At 43.3% G+C, this 23,525-nt stretch overlaps 3 protein-coding genes across 5 annotated transcripts in view; 1 reads left to right on the plus strand and 2 right to left on the minus strand.

Annotated features, from left to right (window-relative positions):
• LOC135545599 (uncharacterized) overlaps positions 1 to 6,887 on the plus strand; it is a 12,234-nt gene extending 5,347 nt beyond the window's left edge. For both annotated transcript variants that reach the window (XM_064973328.1, XM_064973327.1), the window contains exons 3-5: positions 5,063 to 5,298; positions 5,560 to 5,785; positions 5,941 to 6,887. In XM_064973328.1, the coding sequence (XP_064829400.1) occupies positions 5,063 to 5,298; positions 5,560 to 5,785; positions 5,941 to 6,065 (587 nt within the window). In that variant the 3' untranslated portion in view covers positions 6,066 to 6,887. The remainder of the gene's footprint in view (positions 1 to 5,062; positions 5,299 to 5,559; positions 5,786 to 5,940) is intronic.
• A 3,776-nt stretch (positions 6,888 to 10,663) lies between these two features.
• On the minus strand, positions 10,664 to 16,330 carry LOC135545600 (CXXC-type zinc finger protein 5-like). Its single transcript, XM_064973329.1, has 3 exons — positions 13,634 to 16,330; positions 11,989 to 12,925; positions 10,664 to 11,220 (listed from the first exon to the last, which is right to left on the minus strand). The coding sequence occupies exons 2-3, from the start codon at positions 12,781 to 12,783 to the stop codon at positions 11,176 to 11,178; spliced, it is 840 nt and encodes a 279-aa protein (XP_064829401.1). The 5' UTR covers positions 12,784 to 12,925; positions 13,634 to 16,330; the 3' UTR covers positions 10,664 to 11,175.
• A 109-nt stretch (positions 16,331 to 16,439) lies between these two features.
• LOC135545601 (ubiquitin-conjugating enzyme E2 D2) lies at positions 16,440 to 22,867 on the minus strand. 2 transcript variants are annotated; one of them, XM_064973330.1, is made up of 7 exons: positions 22,538 to 22,867; positions 21,044 to 21,107; positions 19,506 to 19,537; positions 19,269 to 19,346; positions 18,948 to 19,053; positions 18,627 to 18,720; positions 16,440 to 17,486 (listed from the first exon to the last, which is right to left on the minus strand). In XM_064973330.1, exons 1-7 carry the CDS (start codon positions 22,559 to 22,561, stop codon positions 17,441 to 17,443), a joined length of 444 nt encoding a protein of 147 aa, XP_064829402.1. In that variant the 5' UTR covers positions 22,562 to 22,867; the 3' UTR covers positions 16,440 to 17,440. The 2 variants fall into 2 exon arrangements, with proteins under 2 accessions (XP_064829402.1, XP_064829403.1); XM_064973331.1 differs by lacking the exon at positions 22,538 to 22,867 and having other exon boundaries at positions 19,506 to 19,613.
• Between the last annotated feature and the right edge of the window lie 658 nt (positions 22,868 to 23,525).

The raw sequence follows: 23,525 nt of genomic DNA on the forward strand, positions 1-23,525 counted from the left end.
GAGACAGGGAGAGAGAGACAGGAAGAGAAAGAGACAGGGAGAGAGAGACAGGAAGAGAGAGACAGGGAGAGAAAGAGGCAGGGAGAGAGAGACAGGGAGAGGGAGAGGCAGGGAGAGAGAGAGGCAGGGTGAGAGAGACAGGGAGAGAAAGAGGAAGGGAGAGAGAGACAGGGAGAGAGAGACAGTGAGAGAGAAACAGGGAGACAGGGAGAGAGAGACAGGGAGAGAGAGACAGTGAGAGAGAGACAGGGAGAGAGAAACAGGAAGAGAAAGAGGCAGGGAGAGAGAGACAGTGAGAGAGAGACAGTGAGAGAGAGACAGGGAGACAGGGAGAGTGAGACAGGGAGAGAGAGACAGTGAGAGAAAGACAGGGAGAGAGAGACAGGGGAGAGAGACAGGAAGAGAGAGACAGGGAGAGAGAGACAGGGAAAGAGAGACAGGGAGAGAGAGACAGGGAGAGAGAGACAGGGAGAGAAAGAGGCAGGGAGAGAGAGACAGTGAGAGACAGAGAGAGGGAGAGAGAGAGGGAGAGAGAGACAGGAAGAGAAAGAGACAGGGAGAGAGAGACAGGAAGAAAGAGACAGGGAGAGAAAGAGGCAGGGAGAGAGAGACAGGGAGAGGGAGAGGCAGGGAGAGAGAGAGACAGGGAGAGGGAGAGGCAGGGAGAGAGAGGCAGGGAGAGAGAAACAGGGAGAGAAAGAGGCAGGGAGAGAAAGAGACAGGGAGAGAAAGAGACAGGGAGAGAGAGACAGGGAGACGGGGAGAGAGAGACAGGGAGAGAGAGACAGTGAGAGAGAGACATGGAAAGAGAGACAGGAAGAGAAAGAGGCAGGGAGAGAGAGACAGTGAGAGAGAGAGACAGGGAGACAGAGAGAGTGAGCCAGGGAGAGAGAGACAGTGAGAGAGAGACAGGGGGAGAGAGACAGGGAGAGAAAGAGACAGGGAGAGAGAGACAGGAAGAGAGAGACAGGGAGAGAAAGAGGCAGGGAGAGAGAGACAGGGAGAGAGAGACAGTGAGAGAGAGACAGGGAGACGGGGAGAGAGAGACAGGGAGAGAGAGACAGTGAGAGAGAGACATGGAAAGAGAGACAGGAAGAGAAAGAGGCAGGGAGAGAGAGACAGTGAGAGAGAGAGACAGGGAGACAGAGAGAGTGAGCCAGGGAGAGAGAGACAGTGAGAGAGAGACAGGGGGAGAGAGACAGGAAGAGAGAGACAGGGAGAGAAAGACAGGGAAAGAAAGACAGGGAGAGAGAGAGACAGGGAGATGGGGAGAGAGAGACAGGGAGAGAGAGACAGTGAGAGAGAGACATGGAAAGAGAGACAGGAAGAGAAAGAGGCAGGGAGAGAGAGACAGTGAGAGAGAGAGACAGGGAGACAGAGAGAGTGAGCCAGGGAAAGAGAGACAGTGAGAGAGAGACAGGGGGATAGAGACAGGGGGAGAGAGACAGGAAGAGAGAGACAGGGAGAGAAAGACAGGGAAAGAAAGACAGGGAGAGAGAGAGACAGGGAGACAGGGAGAGAGAGAAGGGAGAGAGAGACAGTGAGAGAGAGACATGGAAGAGAGAGACAGGGAGAGAGAGACAGTGAGAGAAAGAGGCAGGGAGAGAGAGACAGGAAGAGAGAGACAGGGAGAGAGAGAGGCAGGGAGAGAGAGGCAGGGAGAGAAAGGGGCAGGGAGAGAAAGAGGCAGGGAGAGAGAAACAGGAAGAGAAAGAGGCAGGGAGAGAGACAGGGAGAGAAAGAGACAGGAAGAGAGAGACAGTGAGAGAGAGGCAGGGAGAGAAAGAGACAGGAAGAGAGAGACAGGGAGAGAGAGACAGGGAGAGAGAGAGAGAGAGAGAGAGAGACAGGAAGAGAAAGAGACAGGGAGAGAGAGACAAGGAGAGAGAGACAGGAAGAGAAAGAGACAGGAAGAGAGAGACAGTGAGAGAAAGAGGCAGTGAGAGAGAGACAGTGAGAGAGAGAGAGAGAGAGAGAGAGAGAGAGAGAGAGAGAGAGAGACAGGAAGAGAAAGAGACAGGGAGAGAGAGACAAGGAGAGAGAGACAGGGAGAGAGAGAGAGAGAGAGAGACAGGAAGAGAAAGAGACAGGGAGAGAGCGACAAGGAGAGAGAGACAGGAAGAGAAAGAGACAGGAAGAGAAAGAGACAGGGAGAGAACGAGGCAGGGAGAGAGAGACAGGAAGAGAGAGACAGGGAGAGAGAGACAGTGAGAGAAAGAGGCAGGGAGAGAGAGACAGGAAGAGAGAGACAGGGAGAGAGAGAGGCAGGGAGAGAGAGGCAGGGAGAGAAAGGGGCAGGGAGAGAAAGAGGCAGGGAGAGAGAAACAGGAAGAGAAAGAGGCAGGGAGAGAGACAGGGAGAGAAAGAGACAGGAAGAGAGAGACAGTGAGAGAGAGGCAGGGAGAGAAAGAGACAGGAAGAGAGAGACAGGGAGAGAAAGAGGCAGGGAGAGAGAGACAGGAAGAGAAAGAGACAGGGAGAGAGAGACAGGGAGAGAAAGAGGCAGGGAGAGAGATACAGGAAGAGAAAGAGACAGGTAGAGAGAGACAGGGAGAGAGAGAGGCAGGGAGAGAAAGAGACAGGAAGAGGGAGACAGGAAGAGAAAGAGGCAGGGAGAGAGAGACAGGGAGAGAAAGACTGGGAGAGAGAAAGAGACCTGGAGAGAGAAAGAGGCAATGAGTAATTGAGCATGCTTGAGCACCCACTCCACTATTCTGAGAAACACAACCCTGAAACCACACTCTTATCTACAGAGAGAGGCCTTCAGATCAGGCCTAGTTCCACATCTCTCTCTTTTCCATTCTATCCCCCTCTCTGTCTCTCTTTTACCCATTCTATTCCTCTCTCCCCTTGTCCCTTTCTCTATCTGATAGGATATAGAATATAGAATCTCCATTGGTACTAATAGATCAGTATAGTGTAGTACCCAGCCCTCTTATCAGATCTCTATAATCAGAAACACAGCAGCAGTGATTGATTCATTCCACATGCCTGCCCGGCAGATTGAATAGGAGTGAATAGAATTGAGTAAGCCCTGTGGTTTGGTGAGGCTCGCTGCTGCTTTTAGCCCTGAATATCTCGTTACCGCTATGTCTTTCCAATCTGTGCTCTGTGTCACCTGAGTGTGTGTGTGTGTGTGTGTGTGTGTGTGTGTGTGTGTGTGTGTGTGTGTGTGTGTGTGTGTGTGTGTGTGTGTGTGTGTGTGTGTGTGTGTGTGTGTGTGTGTGTGTGTGTGTGTGTGTGTGTGTGTGTGTGTGTGTGTGTGTGTGCGCGTGTTTGCGTGCGTGTGTGTCATCTTAGTAGCAGAAGGTCAGGCCAGGTCATCTCTTAACACCTGGTGTCAAACTGACCAGCAGAACAGAGTGTTGAGCATCAAACACTTCACCATTCTTCTCACAGGCCCTATGGCCCAGAAAGACTCTCCTTATGTAAGATAGTAAGTAGGCAACACAGTACAATTCCTAAATGTCACACATGTACGAGCAGATATACATACGTGCACACATAGAGGGAAGGATGCAGGCGCGCACACATAGCTTGTGGTCCATCCTGTAGGCTTAAAAAATCCATCACATATTTCCAAGATGATTTGCTTCCACACCTTTTCTTGCAATTGTGCTCTTCCCTTATTACATAGAGACTTATTTTCTATTATCTGAACTGAAATTAATGAATTGAAATGGGTCATTTTTTTTTCAAATTTAGGCTAGTAGCCTGTTCATGTGTATCGTGTTCATATCACTGTAATGGTGACCTAGCTGTAACTAGAGACTAGAGGTTGTAACTAGAGACAGGTTGAATCCCACTTATGACACCAATTAGCACAGGTCTAAGGTCAGATCGGAGTGATTACTGGAAGGTGAAGACCATAGTCTAGTGTGTCAGTAAGGGGGTTTTCACACTTGGTCCCTTTCAGACAATTTTTGTGAATTCAGTTGTGGGTCGCTTAATGTGCAGTGTGAACGCTCCAAAGGAACTCAGACCCCTTAAGAGTCCCCAAAGCAAACCAAACTGAGACCATCTCGAGAGGTGGTCTGAGTTTGGCTTACTTGAATTCAGAGTTCCGGTTCCCTTTGTTTAGGGCAATGTGAACACAAAGCTCCCCAGGTTCGCTTGTCACAAAAGAGACAAGATGATAATGTCTAGTTTCGCTGAAGAAGTATGTGCTGTTTTTGGATATTGATTTGCAATTGTCAAGGATGCACAGAAATTCCCCAAAATGTGTGGAGTTTTGTACCGACACGACGTTCAGATTATTTCTTTGAAATATGTCATCCAAAGGCTGAGAGCTTCACACACTGATTATTCGATTGTGGGCTTTGAATAGTGTGAGAAGACAATAGGGTACAAAATCAATACTAGCTCTTAAAGGGGGTACAATTTTCAATTACATCGTTATTAAATCTGCAGTTATTCTTCAGCTATTTATTTTGTTACCAATAATATTTACATGTTAATATTATCTTTTGATTATAATAATGATGTCTAATAACTACATACAATCTATTAGCTTCCGATAAGACAGAATGGCTTGTTTTGTACCCAGAGTGCATTGAGTAAATGTTAGAAAAAGATCTTGGTTCCTTTCTAAACATAGCAATGTGAATGCAAAGAGAACTCAGACCACAAAATAGGTGAACAGTGAACTGGCAAAATAATTGAGCCCTCATTCAAAGGAGAGGACAGTGTGAATACAAAGACAATTGAGTTCTCTTGCTTTCTAACATTTTTACCTCAGAGTTCACTTTAAAGAGGACTGAGATCGGGTTATTTTAAAGAGGACTATATGTGAAAACACCCTAAGGCAGTGTTTGTGTAGATCGTATACACTGGACAATAGATAAAACTAGGCTACTGCGGACATCAGTGACGTCTTTGTTCACTGATAAGACAACAGCACCATCTGCTGGGCTGGAACCAGTACGACAACCAGACGCCATGATGAACTCTGACAATGGATCTAAAATAGTGATAGGTTTGAAGAGTTACCTTCTATTGTATTATCTGTGATAATTACACAGTGTGGCATTCAATGTGTCTGTGTGTTTCTTTGTCTCCTCAGGTCACAGTAAGAGCGTGCGCTGGCTGTTGGGTCGTGATGGGGATGTGAGTGTGAGCGTGATCGGAGAGGTGGATGAATTTAGATCCTCCAAACTCCTCCAGACCCTTTGTACCAACACCAGACTACAGAGTACAGAAATTAACAACCTAGTGGTTGATATCCATACTGTGTCTCTACTGACAGACAGAGAAAACCACCAAACCAGCTCACAATCAGCCATACTGATGCAACTCAGCGTAAGTGTGTGTGTGTGTGTGTGTGTGTGTGTGTGTGTGTGTGTGTGTGTGTGTGTGTGTGTGTGTGTGTGTGTGTGTGTGTGTGTGTGTGTGTGTGTGTGTGTGTGTGTGTGTGTGTGTGTGTGTGTGTGTGTGTGTGTGTGTGTGTGTGTGTGTGTGTGCGTGCGTTTGCGTTTGCGTGAGACACAGAAAGAGAGGGAAAGAGAAAGATATCAGCTCTACCATACAGGATGTAGCTCACCATTCTTCTTCTATTTCCAGGAGGACTCAGACGGGTCTAAGGACTCTGAGGAGGACCAATACACAGGCAGTGCTGAGGTCGACCCAAAGGACACCAGGGAGGACAGCATCGTCAGTGTGTCAGGCTACAGCACAGATGACCTAAAGGACTGGGGCCTCTGCTACAGACCCCACTGCAGCAACATCAGCCTCTGTCTCCAACCCCAGCTGTCAGCCAGAGAAAAGGCCTGCCCACAGAGCAGAAGAGGTGAGAGAGAAAGAGCGATAGAGATAGAGAGAGGGAGAGAGAGTGTGTGTTTTTTGTGTGTGCATAAGTGCGTGTGTATGACATACTCTACACTCGATTCAAGCTCATTGACTTAACATATATTTTTACAATCTTTTCCCTCTCTATCTCTCTAGTGGTGGTCAGTCATGAAGAGGAGAGCCCAGCATTTGGTGGTCGGGTGGCCCAGCTCAGGAGAGCATTTGCCACGTCCTCTCCCACCGCCATGCCCCGTGTGGCCACCAAACCCTTTCACCTGTAGCTAGCAGCCAAACCTTCCCTCAGGTAACACCAGGGTCACCTCCTGTCAACCAACCACACAGAAGAGGTACTGCCCACTTGACGGGCTCATATGAATACCAGGTACAAGTGACCTACGGACAGACACTCACCTGAGGAACGGTGCTGAGAAATAGGAGCTCCAAACTAAGCCGAGTTAAAGGTGGACATGCATGGCTGAGTGGGAGGAATGCTTGGCGCTGGTATTCTGGTGAAACGGCTCCCTTTAAAGGTTCCTGGAGACTGCATGGTAGTCATACAGTTCTACCTCTCCTTGAAGCTAAATACCCAAGAGGTTTGGACATGGCTAACACAAGAGCTATTTCTACATATGTACAAGAGGTTTGTATCTGATTTGTACATGGGGTGGAGGAAAAGATTTAGCTTCACGTTTCTTATCATGAATTATGTAAAAAAAGAAAAACCCCAGCTGTAATAAGGGGCGTGGTATGTTTGGGCTATAGGTCAAACCATCCTGTCATGTTTTTAGTTGCCTGATCTTTTGCTTTGTTAGTTGTTGTTATCTAACGGTCTAACCTCGTAGATTTTCTGGTCATATTCTGTTTGGAATATTTGCGCTCTAACTACATTTGTTTGAGGAGGTTATTTCAATATTGTGTGTGAAACATGCTTGTACAAATTAATTTGACCTGTTGTCTTCTAATTCAGCTGAATAAAAATGTGGAAGAAATGTGCGAGGGTGTTTAAGATAGAGAGAGAGGACTAATAAAGAGAGAGAGAGGATTAATAAAGAGAGAGAGAGGACTAATAAAGAGAGAGAGAGGATTAATAAAGAGAGAGAGGACTAATAAAGAGAGAGAGGGATTAATAAAGAGAGAAGATTTATAAAGAGTGAGAGATGTTTAATAAAGAGAGAGAGAGAGGATTAATAAAGTTGGAGAGGATTAATAAAGAGAGAGGGTTAATAAAGAGAGAGAGGATTAATAAAGAAGGAGGATTAATAAAGAGAGAGAGAGATTAATAAAGAGGGAGAGGGATTAATAAAGAGGGAAAGGTTTAATAAAGAGAGAGAGGATTAATAGAGAGAGGATTAATAAAGAGGGAGAGAGGATTAATAGAGAGAGGATTAATAAAGAGGGAGAGATGATTAATAAAGAGAGAGATGGGATTAATAAATAGAGAGAGGTTTAATAAAGAGAGAGAGGCTTAATAAAGAGGGAGAGAGGATTAATAAAGAGGGAGAGGATTAATAAAGAGAGAGAGGATTAATAGAGAGAGGATTAATAAAGAGGGAGAGAGGATTAAAAAAGAGAGAGATTAATAGAGAGAGGATTAATAAAGAGGGAGAGGGGATTAATAAAGAGAGAGAGAGGATTAATAGAGAGAGGATTAATAAAAAGAGAAAGGATTAATAAAGAGGGAGAGATGATTAATAAGGAGAGGATTAATAAAGAGGGAGAGAGGATTAATAAAGAGAGAGAGGATTAATAAAGAGGGGGAGAGGATTAATAAAGAGGGAGAGGTTTAATAAAGAGAGAGAGAGGATTAATAGAGAGAGGATTAATAAAGAGGGAGAGAGGATTAATAAAGAGGGAGAGGATTAATAAAGAGAGAGAGGATTAATAAAGAGGGAGAGGATTAATAAAGAGAGAGGATTAATAAAGAGAGCGGGGATTAATAAAGAGAGAGAGAGGATTAATAGAGAGAGGATTAATAAAGAGAGAGAGGATTAATAAAGAGGGAGGATTAATAAAGAGGGGGAGGATTAATAAAGAGGGAGAGGATTAATAAAGAGAGAGAGGATTAATAAAGAGGGAGAGGATTAATAAAGAGGGAGAATTAATAAAGAGATTAATAAAGAGAGAGAGGATTAATAAAGAGAGAGGATTAATAAAGAGAGAGAGATTATTAATAGAGAGAGGATTAATAAAGAGGGAGAGATTATTAATAGAGAGAGAGGAGAGGGATTAATAGAGAGGGAGAGGATTAATAAAGAGAGAGAGTTAATAAAGAGAGAGGATTAATAAAGAGAGAGAGAGATTATTAATAGAGAGAGATTATTAATAGAGAGAGGATTAATAAAGAGGGAGAGGATTAATAGAGAGAGGATTAATAAAGAGGGAGAGAGGATTAATAAAGAGGGAGAGGATTAATAAAGAGGGAGAGGATTAATAAAGAGAGAGAGGAATTAATAAAGAGAGAGAGGATTAATAAAGAGAGAGGATTAATAAAGAGAGAGAGATTATTAATAGAGAGAGGATTAATAAAGAGGGAGAGGATTAATAGAGAGAATTAATAAAGAGAGAGAGGATTAATAAAGAGAGAGAGAGGATTAATAGAGAGAGGATTAATAAAGAGAGAGAGGATTAATAAAGAGGGAGAGGATTAATAAAGAGAGAGAGGATTAATAGAGAGATGATTAATAAAGAGGGAGAGAGGATTAATAAAGAGGGAGAGGATTAATAGATAGAGAGAGGATTAATAGAGAGAGGATTAATAAAGAGGGAGAGAGGATTAATAAAGAGAGAGAGAGGATTAATAGAGAGAGGATTAATAAAGAGAGAGAGGATTAATAAAGAGGGAGAGAGGATTAATAAAGAGGGAGAGGATTAATAAAGAGAGAGAGGATTAATAGAGAGATGATTAATAAAGAGGGAGAGAGGATTAATAAATAGAGAGAGAGGATTAATAGAGAGAGGATTAATAAAGAGGGAGAGGATTAATAAAGAGAGAGAGAGGATTAATAGAGAGAGGATTAATAAAGAGGGAGAGAGGATTAATAAAGAGAGTGGGGGGATTAATAAAGAGAGAGACGATTAAAAAAGAGAGAGAGGATTAATAAAGAGGGAGAGAGGATTAATAAAGAGGGAGAGGATTAATAAAGAGAGAGAGGGGATTAATAGAGAGAGGATTAATAACACACACACACACGCACACACACACACACACACACACACACACACACACACACACACACACACACACACACACACACACACACACACACACACACACACACACACACACACACACACACACACACACACACACACACACTGGTTGGAATGCATTACAAACTATATAGATTCATCTGAGGTGGGTTACAGTTGTTTTTCTGAAGCCCCTAACAAAACAGGGAGAAGAGGGCTCTATGCTCATGTTAACTAGTGGAGTTCCCAGCAGCTGGTTAACAAAAGGATCAAAAGGGCCTAGTGGTAACTTGATTAGCGAGTGGCGGCATGGTGGCGACAGAAACAGGCTGGCTGCATGAACACATTCAGCACAACTATATCTCTACCACCTCAATAAAGCATGTCTCATGTACCACCAGGACAGATGAAAGTGTGTCTTTAGGATTCAGGAACAATGGCCTCTTCTTCTATGATGCCCTGCTAGCACGCACTGCTGTAGTAGGATCCAACCAGTGTAGCATTACTGAGCCATGCAACAGCTGGCTGCAGCGACTAACATAGCTAGGTCCAACTGTGGTTTGAGAGTAGACTTAGAGCCAGGGTCATTCTGTATTTTCAACAATGCATCCATCTTTATCCCTCCATCTCTTTACCTCTCCATTTCTCTAGGGATCGGTCCGACCACTTCCCTTTCTCTTTTTGTATTTGCCCCCTCACTCTTCCCCTACTATCTTCATCCTCTGTCTCCCCTCCCCCTCCCCCCCTCTCCTCTCCCTCCTGCCATCTTGCAGGGCATCAGAGCTAGACTCTGCAGGCGTTTGGGGAGGCTCCAGACCTCACGGCCAGAGGGTGACACAGATTTCCGGAGGAAGGGGGATTCATCTCCAAATGACTAGAAAGGCACAAGGGGAAAGTGGAGATCTGGGAATATAAAATCCCTTTGTACGCGAGAAAGCGATGCACAATAGGAAATGTTTTTTATTCAGTGGGAATAGTAATGGCGTGCTACCTGATTATTTGCCTGAGTGGGCAGTACCTCTGTAAGACACACCAACAAGCGGACACACACACACACACACACACACACACACACACACACACACACACACACACACAGGCTCTCTGACTGAAGGCACACAGGAAGTGCAAGCAATTGCCCAATTATAGCGTGACACCTCACCCTGCCATTTCCATGGTTACGCCATCCACCCGTCCCCCAGAGTGAGTGGTGGATGAAGAAAGTCCTATCTCATCAACTATCGTCACGGCAACCTCCAAACCCCCTGTCTGTGTGAGCCATACTCTCTGCAATCACAATATTACTGTGTGAGAGAGAATGACTGTGTCTGCATACTGCATGATCAGGAATAGAATTTAAACATTTGAATCTGTGTGTGAATGGGAATGAGTGTGTCTGCATACTGCATGAATTTAAACATTTGAATCAGTGTGTGAATGAGAATGAGTGTGAATGCATTGAGTGTGAATGCATTGAGTGTGTGGGGAGTCACATTTTCATATATTTTGTTCGTGTAAGTTTTGGTTGTGTGTGTGTGTGTGTGTGTGTAATGTAGTGATAAGGCTCTCCACTCTGTCAGGCCATCATGCATGCCTCCCCCAAGACACACTACATAAAGCCCCACTGGAAATAGACAGGGATCAGTCAGCCCCTAAAATACACACAGAGACACTCATCCCAACACACACATAGACAGGCAGTTTCCTTGTCTTTATTCAGAAGGCAGACCGTAGAGGTGTAAGAACTAGACACTAATCAGGACTTAAGTACATCTACTACTCATCATTGTATTAACTGTGACATGAATAGAAAAACAAACATAAACATCATATTATGACCAGTCTGTCCTTCTTGGTTTGGCTTATATGGAAATGTCCAGGTCAGAAACTTCGATGACAAAATGTTCCAAAATGGAGTATAAAAAGGACTTACATTTTCAATGAATAAACAATACTATGTGGTTAATGAGGTGGTTCATTTTGGGCCCAACAATATGTAAATCCATTGGTGTGACTTCTCTTTTCTTTATTGAGTTTTCATCTTCATGTTTTTGATTGTCGAAGATACTCGAAGATTCTCCAAGCCAATCCAACAAGGCCACCTGAATTGACTTTGTACGCCCAGAGTATCCATGATCACATTCCAAATGGGCGGAGTCAATTTAATTTGACTGGCAGTTCATGGGAAAGATAGGTGGAATCCTATTGTAGCCATGGAAACGCTGCTCCTGACGGAAACACCATCTTCTATGAAAGTAGAGCAGAAAGGTCAGAAGGCAGTGGTCCACTCAAAACACAAACACATGTATACAGACTATTACACCTCAAGACCATTGACAGTAACAAATGAACATAGTACTATTAAATATATAATATATTAATATATAATAATAATAATAATAATAATAATATATAATATATTAAATATATAATATTAAGTATACACTGAGTGTACAAACATTAAGAACACCTTCCTAATATTGAGTTGCACTTGCACACCCCATTTGCCCTCAGAACAGCCTCAATTCATGGACTCTACAAGGTGTTGAAAGTGTTCCACAGCGATGCTGGACCATGTTGACTCCAATGCTTCCCACAGTTGTGTCAAGTTGGCTGGATGTCCTTTGGATGGTGGACCATTCTTCATAAACACAGGAAACTGTTGAGCCTGAACACCTCAGCATGGTTGAGCCTGGAACTTACTACCATACTCCGTTCAAAGGCACTGAAATATTTTGTCTTGCCATTCACACACACAAAACCATGTCTCAATTGTCTCATGGCTTAAAAATCCTTCTTTAACCTGTCTCCTGTCCTTGATATACATTCATTCAAGTGGATTTTACAGGTGAAATCAATAAGGGTTTGTCCCCTGGATTCACCTGGTCAGTCTATGCCATGGAAATAGCACTCAGTGTATATTATTTTGGACAGCAGTTGTCAAACCTCAAATAAAGTCAGAATGGCCATTCTAATAGTGTGTATTTAGGTGTGTGTTTCTCCACTTCCTCTCACCTCTAACCCAGTGGCTGCCTTCTTCTTCAGCTGCTCACACTTCCTGTACTTGCAGATCTGGTGTCCGGTCTTACGGTTACGGCAGGCGCTGCACTCTTCACAGTTCCCCATCCGTCGACACGGCACACACTCCCCGCATCGCTTCCTCTTCCTTCTCCCAGCTCCCCCCCCGCCGCCAGGGGACGAGCTCTCGCCTCGCAACCCCTCCACACCCTCCCCAACACCAGCCATTCCCATTGACCCTCCACCACCAGTCAGGAATCCCCCTCCTCCCGCTGTCAGAGCAAACAGGCCTGGGTTCAAGGAGAACCACGAGCAGCCTAGCAGTGGGAGGAAGTCTGTCACACAACCCATGCTGTCCCCTTCAACCCTGGACCCACCTTCCACCTCCTCCCCATTCCCCCCAGCCCCCAGCCCGCCCAGAGGGCCCTGGTCCTTGGGTGTGGGGGTCAGTGTCAAGGCCCCAGCCCTCATCAGCAGCTCAGCAGCATGAGCCAGGTGAAGCCCACTGGGGGAATCCCAGAGGTCTATGTTGGAGGAGGGGGCCCGGTGAGGCTTGGGCTGCCTGGGCTGGTTGGGCCTGTGCTGCACTGCGGTGGGGTGGAGGAAGCCCCTGATATCCGTACTACTGGAGCTACTATGGTGGTGGGCTATTCTGTTGGTGTTGTTGAGATACTCTGAGAGGGAGCAGGGATGAGAGCGCTTCAGGCTTCGTCTTAGAGGCTCACTGAGGATCCTATTGGCTCTATGCTGTTCCGGAGAGGAAGGGCCAGACATGTCCAGGGTATCTGCCATACTGGGTGGGAGGTGGGGAGGTGGTGGGCTAATGCCAAGGTAAGAACAGTGACAGCAGTCCAGCTGTCAGTTAGCCAATCACAACACACTGACAGCTGTTATATTCCCATGATCCTCTCTGATACCTTTATACCCTGTGGAGCTGAGCAGAGGGAGATGGAGGAGAGGGGGAAGGAGACAGAGGAGACAAAGAATGGGGAGAGAGGTGGAGAAAAGAGGTAGATGTTATTAGAGAGGCATTGGTGGATGGTTATTTTCAGTGAATGAAAGACAATGATGACATAGGCCTAAGTGTAATTAAGGGAATAATAGCCTATGTTTGAGAGAGCTTGTAAAATGTGTCCAAAATATAGGCTACATCTGAGGCTTATAAAACGATATGCCTTGAATAACGTGACGCTTTCTACATTCAAGTTAAGATAGACCAGGGTGTTGTTGCACCTGAGTTCCAAGGGGGACAAATCTATGCAATAATGGAATACCACAAACAAATAGCCTATTGCGCATATGCGCCAGTCAAATTTGGAGCGCGCATTTCGATTTGACTACAGTAGTTGTGATGTGAGCCATGCTTGAGAAAATACAATCTCTACCTCTAAATGGCATCGAGTTCGAAAAGGATAAGAAAATACCTTTTGTCTAGACACAGTGACAGTCCAGGGTACGCGCGTGCACGACACGGTCGCAGTGGATAAATAAAACACGCTATGTTTCCTCACTAAACGACTACGTGTGTGTTTGGGTGATGTAATTCTTACAATTGATAATATTGCAAAAGTATGAATAGGTCTTATCTCTCTTCAATATATGATATGATATTATCACAGCCTTTCGTAATTCGTGCACCTACCAATGCGATGCGAGCTGACCAGAGCCCCACCGTCCAGTGGTTTGTCCGTGGTGCCTTCCACGAATATTGGAATAAAAGGGAGACAGAAAAAAATCATAAGAAATTGTCAACTATTAGACACATCCAATCTTTATCTACAGTGATCAACCGAGAAAACGGAGCCGTAAACCATTTGTCCAGTTCGGTGGCTGCATAGGTCCTTCGCCTTTACCGTCTCGCATTCCCACCTCCTCGTCCCCGCCACTCGCTGAGCGGAACACGCAAACACTCTTCATAGATTTGGGGGGCGTCACACAAAAAGCGAACTGGAGTCATGGTCGTGAGACGCAGAAAATGACCCCATGACCACAATATGTCCGAACAGCGAATTCCTGTGTACATTTCATTTCTGTGTCGTCATATAAAATGTTACAAAAACACAAGAGATAGACAGATAACATAGAGATAACAGATAACATAGAGATAACAGATAACGCCAAAGTGGTCATTCTTTTTAAAATAAAATTAATGACAGGAAATGTTTTCTTATGCCTACAATAACTCTTGATTGAAATAGATCACTGTTAAGAAATTGGAAAAGGCTGTTTGAGGAATCACTTTTTGTTATGAATGAAATTCATCAGACTGGCAGGTGAGTGATTGTATGTTGTGTGTGTTCCTTGCATGGTGTCATGGTGTTGGAAGCCTGACTGTAAACGAACAGGGTAGTCGCCATCAGGGGAGATTGGCCAATTTAGAGGCACACCGGAAAGTCCACTCCACCTCTTGTGAGAGTCCTGTTTGGCACACATCCAGTTGTGGTGTGAGGCTGAGTGTGTGTGCGCGTAGTGTGGCCTGGGCAACAGTGTAATGGAGAGGGGGCTGCGTAATCCTCACGCCTGCTAGTGGAGCGAGAGCAGCTCCCAGCGGCTAGAAAAAATATTGCACTGTATAAATGGGTAAAATGGCATACATCGGAGCACATAAACTGCTTTGCAGCGAGACAAAATCAGCACCACATAATGTCGGCCTTCAGGAAACGAATGAGTCAACACTCAGGTCTGACCACTTTGACAACGTTTATTCACAATATACAGGACAAAATACATCACCGTCAAGTCAGCCATAATCAGTAGAAAATGTATCTGTTGGACATTAAAAATATATATTCCTATAGGCTTTACTTTGAACAGTGGTATAGACAAGTCAGACTTGACATAAGACCAGGCCTTCATCTGTAACCTTACAATAAAGGTCTATAAACACTAATTAGTGTAAAGTAGTGTAATACTATTCGTGTAATAAAGCTCCGCTTTCTGAAATACTACTATTATGGAACCCTTCTAGACCTATAGGACAGGTCCTGTCTAAAAGTCCTATTCTCTGTGACGTTTTTAATCCACGAAGATATGTGTACGAAGGCTATTGTGTATTACAACACAATGAATGTGTCTAGACTCAACGCCTTTTAAGATGTGTAAAGATAGTAGGCTACTATAGACCTGCCTATGGTACATTACCATGGTGAATGGAATATAAATCCTAGCCACAACAGCCCATCTCTAATGCCTGGACCGTGGCCCCACATAACCTGCTCTATGAAATCTGAGATCGGGGCACCGCTCTGAGATCAGGGCAACGATAAGCAGCTAAATAAAAGCCGGCCACACCTTGGACTATATGAATCAGCGACTATCTGTCGCGGGATTAAATGCCAGGGGGTTTAGCGCGCCCACTGCCGTACCAAGCGCAATCACATGGCGCGCTCTTAAGGGTATGAAAACAATCGGGCTGGTCAAGGATTTGCAGAACAAATACTGTGGAACACAATGGCCACACAAGCCTGAGCCGACTGGTGGCAAGGTTGTCCTACTTGAGGATACAACCTGGTTAAAATGATTGGTAAGTGTCCACTGTCCTGGCGATTTTATTTATGGCTCCTCAACAGGTTGCTTTCAGGTGTAATTGGGTGCAGTGGGCTAGTGAATGTAGTAAACAATTACAATGTCCTTATATCTAGGCTACATAACTTCAGTTCTGTTTAGTGTGTGAAGGTATGGCTAAGTGTGGCGAGTGTTTTGAATTGATCAATTGTTCACATGGGTATTCCTAACGTTCACTTATTCAGACATTAACCTGGAGAATTATAAAATAAATAGCTTTACCTTTAGATATCTGGACTCGATGAGTTTCAAATACTACTGGGATTGACATTTGCAATGATGGAAGTTGAGGTAACGGTAAACCTGGGGAGTTTGCATCCTGTCCGTTGGCCGGTGAGATGTTCTGATCTCGCGCACCAAGGTCAGTTAGAATACATCTGAACAGTCTTTTCTGACAGACTGGACCAGTCCAGACTGAGCGACGTCACTGGTGCGATGACCAATCAATCCAATCATCAAAAATGGTTACAAAGTAACTAACTGTAGGTTGTCAAATCGGACATAAATTAGATGTTGAAATAAAAACAGTAAGCTACTACATAAGTAGAATTTGATCTGAAAAACTGGGTAATCATAAAATTGATCAAACTTAATCACCTTTTCAACTATTGTAGAATCTATTATTTAAGATGTGATTCGATGTATTGACAGGCAGATATTTGTAAGGCCAGTGGTAAAGTAACATTTTATGGCATTGAAGTGCAATTTCCCAGAGCCAAGGTTTTAGGTTATTTACATTTTAGAGGAAGCCTTAAAATCTGCTTTTCCCCCCCTTTTAACTTGACTGGGGAAAACAAAGGCAAAACCAGTAGCTGAACAACATGTCTTCCATCCATCTCTCCAGCCAGTGATGTTTGAAACTCAAGTGGACGCTTGAGTCGTGGTTTTTATTACACAGTTTAATCAACACACAAAGCTCAAAGAGCCTCTCAGGTAATTCAATGTACAGAGTTTGTTTGGGTGAGGAGCATTTGTGTCCTCACACCCAGAGCCCAAGCCAGCCCCACAGCCTGAAGATGTTGTTCGCCTCCAATTTCAACAATAGCAAAAATACAACCTAAGAGTTATAGGGAAATAATAAAACACAGGATAAACTAAGAAAACTTTCTTTAAATACCTGGTCCAAAACCTCCAGTTTGTGAATGTAATGAAGGTGGTGGTCTGAAGGTGAAGGTGGCGAAAGGGGGTTTGGGGGGGGCGTGCACGGAAACAATCTTGGTTTATGGCAATGGTGGGGGACAGTGGATCAATTAAAGTCCTTTCATATAATTTGAGAGAAGACCAGAAGGCCATACAGTTTTCCATTTTATAGCCTGCTATGATTTAAATAATTCCTTTGTAGATTTTATACAAAATACACGAGTGCCCTCAACTCAACATGTGAAAAGCTTTCCTGAAATCATGTCTATATAGCTGGGTTATCAGGAGACAAAATAAGGTATACGAGTGTAAAAATCCTTCAATTTTAGACCCCCCTCCCCACCAAAAAAAAAAAATAACAGCCCCCTAGTCATAGAGATGATAAGGAATGCTTTTAGAGTCAAGAACATTTGGAGTGAAGGCGCAGGCAGGGCCCTATGGAAACATCAGGGGGAGAGTAGCCCAGCCTGCATCAGAGATATGACCAGGAACAAAGAGGGGAGCACAAGGGGCATGATTGCAGTTTGAGAATATGTACACCATGGCTGCCAGGTTAAGTGGGGTGGAGAATTGGTCGTAAAGGGAGGGGGGAAAGGAAAGAGGGAGGTGCTCTGGTTAAGGGGAGGCGTGGCTCAAAGAAAGCACTCCAATGGAAACCAACAAGATCCGTTTTAACTTCTCTTTACTTTCAAAGCTCCCCTAACCTTAGTTGTACAGGTGGTTTCGCCATGATTCTACTCCAACACTACATTGCATACTTTTGTGTCCATTCCCGAGCTATTCTGTTGTACCTGGAAGCAAAGAGAAAGAGTGTGAGTTTCTGGTTAATGAATAAAGTTCAGATTAACACACTGAACAGAAGTATAAACACAACATGTAGTGTAGGTCCCATGTTTCATGAGCTGAAATAGAAGATCCCAGAAATTTTTCAAAAACAAAATATTTAGTTCTCTAAAATGTTGTGCACAAATGTCTATGTCCTTGTTAGTGAGCATTTCTTCTTTGCCAAGTTAATCCATCCACCTGACAGGTATGGCATATCAAGAAGCTGATTAAACAGCATGATCATTACACGGGTGCACCTTGTGCTGGGGACAACAAGGGGCCACTAAAATGTGCAGTTGTGTCACACAATGCCACAGATGTCTCAAATTGAGTGAGTTTGCAATTGGCATGCTGACTGCAGGCAAACTACGGACAACGAACACAATTGCATTTTATCGATGGCAATTTGAATGCACGGAGATACCGTGACAAGATCCTGAAGCTTTTGTTGTGCCATTCATTCGCCGCCATCACTTGATGTTTCAGCATGATCATGCACAACCCCATGACCAAGGATCTGTACACAATTCCTGGAAGAGGAACATTTCCCAGTTCTTCCATAGCTTGCCTACTCAGACATGTCTACTCACCCATTGAGCATGTTTGGGATGCTCTGGATCGCTATGTATAACAACGTGTCCCAGTTCTCGCTAATATCCAGCAACTTTGCACACCCATTTAAGAGTGGGACAACATTCCACAAACTAATCTATGCAAAGGAGAAGTGTCGCACTGCATGAGGCAAATGGTGGGCACACCAGATAACGACTGGTTCTGATCCATGCCCCTTCCTTTTTTTGAAGGCATCTGTGACCAGATGCTAACTGTATACCCAGTCATGTGAAATCCATATAGTAGAGCCTAATTAATATATTTTGATTAACTGATTTTCTTATATGAACTAAATCAGAAAAAATCTTTGCAATTGTTGCGTATATATATATATAAGCAAACATATTCAACAGTTGCAGCATACAGACATACACACCCAGAGGATTATCTAAAGGATCTAACAAGATCATCCTGTTTAAACACTGACTCGAGAGCTTGTATGACATCCTATAGTACACCTTCATCTGAAGCAAGATATTTAGTTAGTTACTCACTTTTCCCTGTCCGTCTTGTAGATGCGGGCGATCTCCGGTACTAAGGGGTCGTCCGGGTTTGGGTCGCACAGCAGAGAGCAGATTGACAGGAGAACTAAGGGAAGGTTCGATGTTAATGGTTCGGCTTAGGACAGAGGTAAGGAGAGCTGAACTTAAATGAGTTAGGCAGTTACTGTGACAAAACAGAAACAGGAAGTTCAGTCAGTCACTCAGATACCCCACCAGACACAGGTTCCAAAACAAACAGCAAAGATGACATTCATATTTTACAATCTTAGTAACATAAAAAAAGTGTTTTTTCTTCTTTTTTTCTCCGTGTACCTTTGGAGATGGTTAGGGCGGGAGACCACTGTGATCGCAGGATGTCGAGACAGATGCTGCCGTTGCTGTTGATATTTGGGTGGTAGATTCTTGTGGTAAACGCAACCTGCACACCCAGAGAAACAAACAGAATGGACATGGTTGAGTTAAGAGGAAGAAAGAACTAAATAGATGACAGGTACAGAAAAGGAGCATCATGAAATGACAGCAGTTACAGCCACCAGAGAAAAGATGCAGAAACAAATGATTGTGTGTATGAGAAACTACGATAAGTGGATGTCATCTGTCACTTCAGTGTGTGTACACACATTTCTGTCTCACCTTTGGCGGTTTGAAGGGGTAGTCTGTGGGAAAGTGAATGGTCAGGAAGAATACCCCACCCTGATAAGGACTGTCGTTCTGTTAGAGAGAGCAGAATATTCAGCACTATTAGTATCAAGTCAATCTTAGCAGAGTTGAACAGGTCTTTAGTATAATTTAATCATGTCGAGAAACACTGTCCTATACAACATTATATAAGCTAATATTTATGGTAGTGTGATTGTCGTCAGTACTTACAGGTCCCATTATTGTGGCTTGCCAGTGAAACACTGAAAAACAGAAGTGAAACCACCAGATGTAGTCAGCCAGAGTAGCGAGAGGTAGTAGGAATGCTATGAAGTCAGGCTGAGGGAAAGACCAGGATGGGGCTGGATACTTATTCTAGAAGATTTATATTACAATTCCAGCAGTATAAAACATGGATTGACGTAATATCATGAATGATGTCAGTGCAGTAGTTAAGCAAATGGATATTTGAATTCAAGCAAATGTTATATTGCTGACGTAATCCATCCTAAAAACTCAGGGGAGTGGCCGAATGCCATCTAAAGATAAGAATGAATGCAAAGCTCTCCACGAAAAGAACTAACTAGAACATTACAACATTTTAAACAAAGATACTGTTACCACACTGAGCTTAAATGCAGAAATGTGAGAAAATCTATAAGAGAACATCCGAGTTTAGAACCATTAGACAACCATTCTCTTGGAAAGACCCAGGTTGCTCTATATCTGCCTATCTGGGATGTTATATAAGCCCAAAAGAAGTTGTGGACATGGGTGACAAAGCTCAAATTCGTCCAATTTTCAAGCTGAGCACATCACAGAGGGCACAGGGCAGTATATACCAGATCAGATGGTTGCCGGAGAGTTCTTGGGAGCTAGTGATTCTCAAGCAGGCAGACAAAAAAAGTGGAATAACTTCGTTTTCGCGAGACAACACTGGTACAATAAGCCAATTTGTTTCATCACTGTGTTCCCTGATAAGACATATCATTTAGCAGCATATTTGACAGATATCAGATGGTATTTGACACTTGCCTGAGTGAACCACTCAGTTTGTTAATGGCTTTGAACGTTATATCTTCTTATAATCAACAAGTAGTCTGACAGTCATTACTATGCATCTAAGACAATGATTTGACTAAAAGAGTGACTTGAGAAGTATGTTCAGTGATGCTCTCACAAACTGGGTGTTCATTCCACACAATAAGCTAAAGAAATCTCACTGTAAAAATTGCTTATTTTTTTTGTAATTTGTAAGACAAGGAAAAATGTGCAATCCGTCCAATCAATTAACATAATCTAGTATCAATGGTGTCCAGGTATGGTAAGGTAGTTAGTGACATGCTGCTCCTGGCTATGATGGACATCTTACCTCACCTACCTTAATGTAACCATAGAACCATTGGTAAGCCAGCACAGACTTCCTGGTATCTGACCCAATACCAAAAGTGAAACTGATTTAATGGGAAGGCATTTCACTGAGCCTGTAGATTCTAGAACAAACATGTGGCATTAAAGTCATCATTTTGAGATAAGCAGCCCAGATACTCTGCGGTTCTGGTTGGTTGAGAGATTTTACTGATAAACCAGACTGCACAAGACTCACAAGACTCACCACATTTCAGAATAATTATGGATTATCTGCATCTAGACTACTTTTTTAACACAAATCATGTGGAGAGCAGGAAGCCTAAAATGTTGAACAGGATGTCAGAACAAAAGCAATAACTGACATGTATTGTTGTGTTGCCTGATGACGAGCTACTTACTGTCATCTCCTACTGGTCCTGCAGAACACTGGGCTGGTGGGTCCCGTGCCAAGTCATTCAACTCCTGAGAGACGAGAATACAAGCGGTTAGCAATACTAGTTGAATGCATTTGTCTGCAAAGGGGCAGCCAAATGTTCATCATGAACAATCCAATACCGTTACAATTACATTTATATCACTTAGCACAGGCTCCAGAGAAACTTACAGAAGCAATTAGGGTTAAATGCCTTTATCAACAGACTCTTCCACCTAGTCAGCTCAGGGATTCAAACCATTGACCTTTCGGTTACTGGCCCAATGCTCTTTAACCACTAGGCTACCTGCCTAACACAGACAAATCATGTATTCACTAGTAATGTAACACCAGAGTTTAGAACATACACAAAATGAGTAACAAGAGTTCACCTACAAACAGTCAAACATTGTTAGATTTAACTGCTTGATCACACAGCTTCATTCTACTGAGTTTTAGTAATCGAAATTAACGAACTAAAAAAAGTTATGTAACAATATACATATTCCCCAAGCAACACACATGACAACCAAAGATCATAACCATGATACGAGTTAAGTCAACGTCATGGAAACTACTACTGGGATTGCCTGGTATCTACTTGGCTAGCCATCTTTTGTCAACATGACTACCAAAAGTAATGAATCCGTATCTTTAGCTGGTTAACGATGCCCAAATGTTAGCCAACTGCCACGCATTCTGGTTGATCACTTATGAGTGAAGACATTTTAAGGCCCATCTGGTGATATATCTAGCTAACATACAACTTACTGGTTAGTTAGCTAGTTCCATTATGTAGTTAGCTGACATGAGGATTATTTTATATATATTTTTTAATACACCTCATCTGGTCAGTTAGCTACCGCTACTCGGGGCCCAGTTTGACACTAATATGTCAAATTACACCGGAGTGGAAGGCTAGAAAACGGTTTTAGCTAGTTAGGGCACGATATTCCCAGCCACAACCTAGCAAGTTACCACATAATTAGGTAGCTAGCTAAGTGATTACTGAATTTGAGGGACAAATAATAAATATATGTAGCTGGCTAGTTACTTACAAACAAGCTAACTAACGTAGCCGACTGCAGTAGCAGTGCTAGCTAGCAAACTGCAGAAGCCGTTAGCTGGCTAACGATTATTATGTAAACCAGTTATTTTGGATTCTAAATATGTAAATATACTGATCTCCTCTGAATAAAGATAACAAAATTACTAGCCAAGTTAACGTTAGATAACTAACGTCAATTGGCAAACTGGCAGTAAAAGGTGGAGGGCCCAAAATGTGGATCGAACACCGAGAGGCGCATTGGTTAACGCCGTCAGCCCAGCATTAGCCGTACCTCCGTGGGTAACAAGCTTTTAAAGGCACAACATTTAATACCGACATCATTCAGGTGACACATATACCAGACAAATTTCAAATATCACTTATTTATTGTAACTGCGAAACATTGGGCCTTGTCGTTGACTTCCTTCTTACCTTGTGAATTCTTTTAAGAGCCATTGTATTGTGCTAGCGCTGCCGTCACCGAAAACGTGTTATACTCGATTAAAATGGCGGTTCCGGTCTCAGTCCGGAAGGAAATTCTTCGAAATATATCTCAAATAATACCTTGGTCTAATACTCAAATCACCGATTACTATCAAAATGGGCACACCGATATAATGTTCTGGCTAAACTGAAAGACACTAGGGGTAGAACCACCGTCCTTCCTCCTGCTGCTGCAGCCGCTACCAAACCACTCACTCTGCGCTGTTTGTAGGAACCCTTCCGCCTACATGCGCATCCATCACTGATGTTTCAGCACCAAAGATTGCGCGCCGACAACATAGCGGTGCAATTGACGTCATTTCGGCTCTCGACAAGCGACAAGATATGAATAGTTCGCATGAATGATTCGAGCCAAAATGGCTTTCAAGCATATATTTTGCACCGTTGCGAGCTCATGAGAGAGCCTAGCAAATCGTTTAAAACATCTAGCAGCAAATTAGTTGCAATAGAAAGGGGTTGGACACACCACCATCAGGAAATCGTTTACAAAATATGATTTATTATTATGTATATGGTTATTACATGACATTTATACGGGACAGTTAAATAATAAGCGCGGAGGGATACAAGGACTATTCGAGGTTCTTATCGCGAGAATGTAGTGCAACTACAGAAGAAATTGAGCAGTGAGAACTCTCCTTCACTCTAAATACAATTTTACAGAGTATAAATAGGAGGTCAAATATTAAGCATTTAGCTCTTTACTAATGCACTGTTTTGTGTCTGTTTTGACATATCATTAATTCGTTTTTCACACGAACATGATATATGTTGACCTATGTGGAAAGCAGCCTAATAATACTATTAATGGAAATAAGATAATATGGCTAAAAAATAAAGTAATAACAGATAATGGTCCTCTTATTCATGTTCATGCTCTATACTCATATGCATTATATGCCGTTATAAACTGGGT

The sequence above is a fragment of the Oncorhynchus masou genome, chromosome 9 (assembly GCF_036934945.1).
Source record: "Oncorhynchus masou masou isolate Uvic2021 chromosome 9, UVic_Omas_1.1, whole genome shotgun sequence".
Taxonomy (NCBI): Eukaryota; Metazoa; Chordata; class Actinopteri; order Salmoniformes; family Salmonidae; genus Oncorhynchus; species Oncorhynchus masou.

What these genes read in the sequence shown, in the direction of transcription:
- LOC135545600 (XM_064973329.1), bottom strand. Translation starts at nt 12,783, where the DNA reads ATGGCAGATACCCTGGACATGTCTGGCCCTTCCTCTCCGGAACAGCAT. An exon ending in AGGCAGCCACTGGGTTAGAG is followed by an intron (nt 11,221 to 11,988) that starts GTGAGAGGAAGT and finishes CTACTTTCATAG; the next exon opens with AAGATGGTGTTTCCGTCAGG.
- LOC135545601 (XM_064973330.1), bottom strand. Translation starts at nt 22,561, where the DNA reads ATGGCTCTTAAAAGAATTCACAAG. An exon ending in AGGACCAGTAGGAGATGACA is followed by an intron (nt 19,538 to 21,043) that starts GTAAGTAGCTCG and finishes TCTGTTTTTCAG; the next exon opens with TGTTTCACTGGCAAGCCACA. An exon ending in ACCCCTTCAAACCGCCAAAG is followed by an intron (nt 19,054 to 19,268) that starts GTGAGACAGAAA and finishes CTGGGTGTGCAG; the next exon opens with GTTGCGTTTACCACAAGAAT.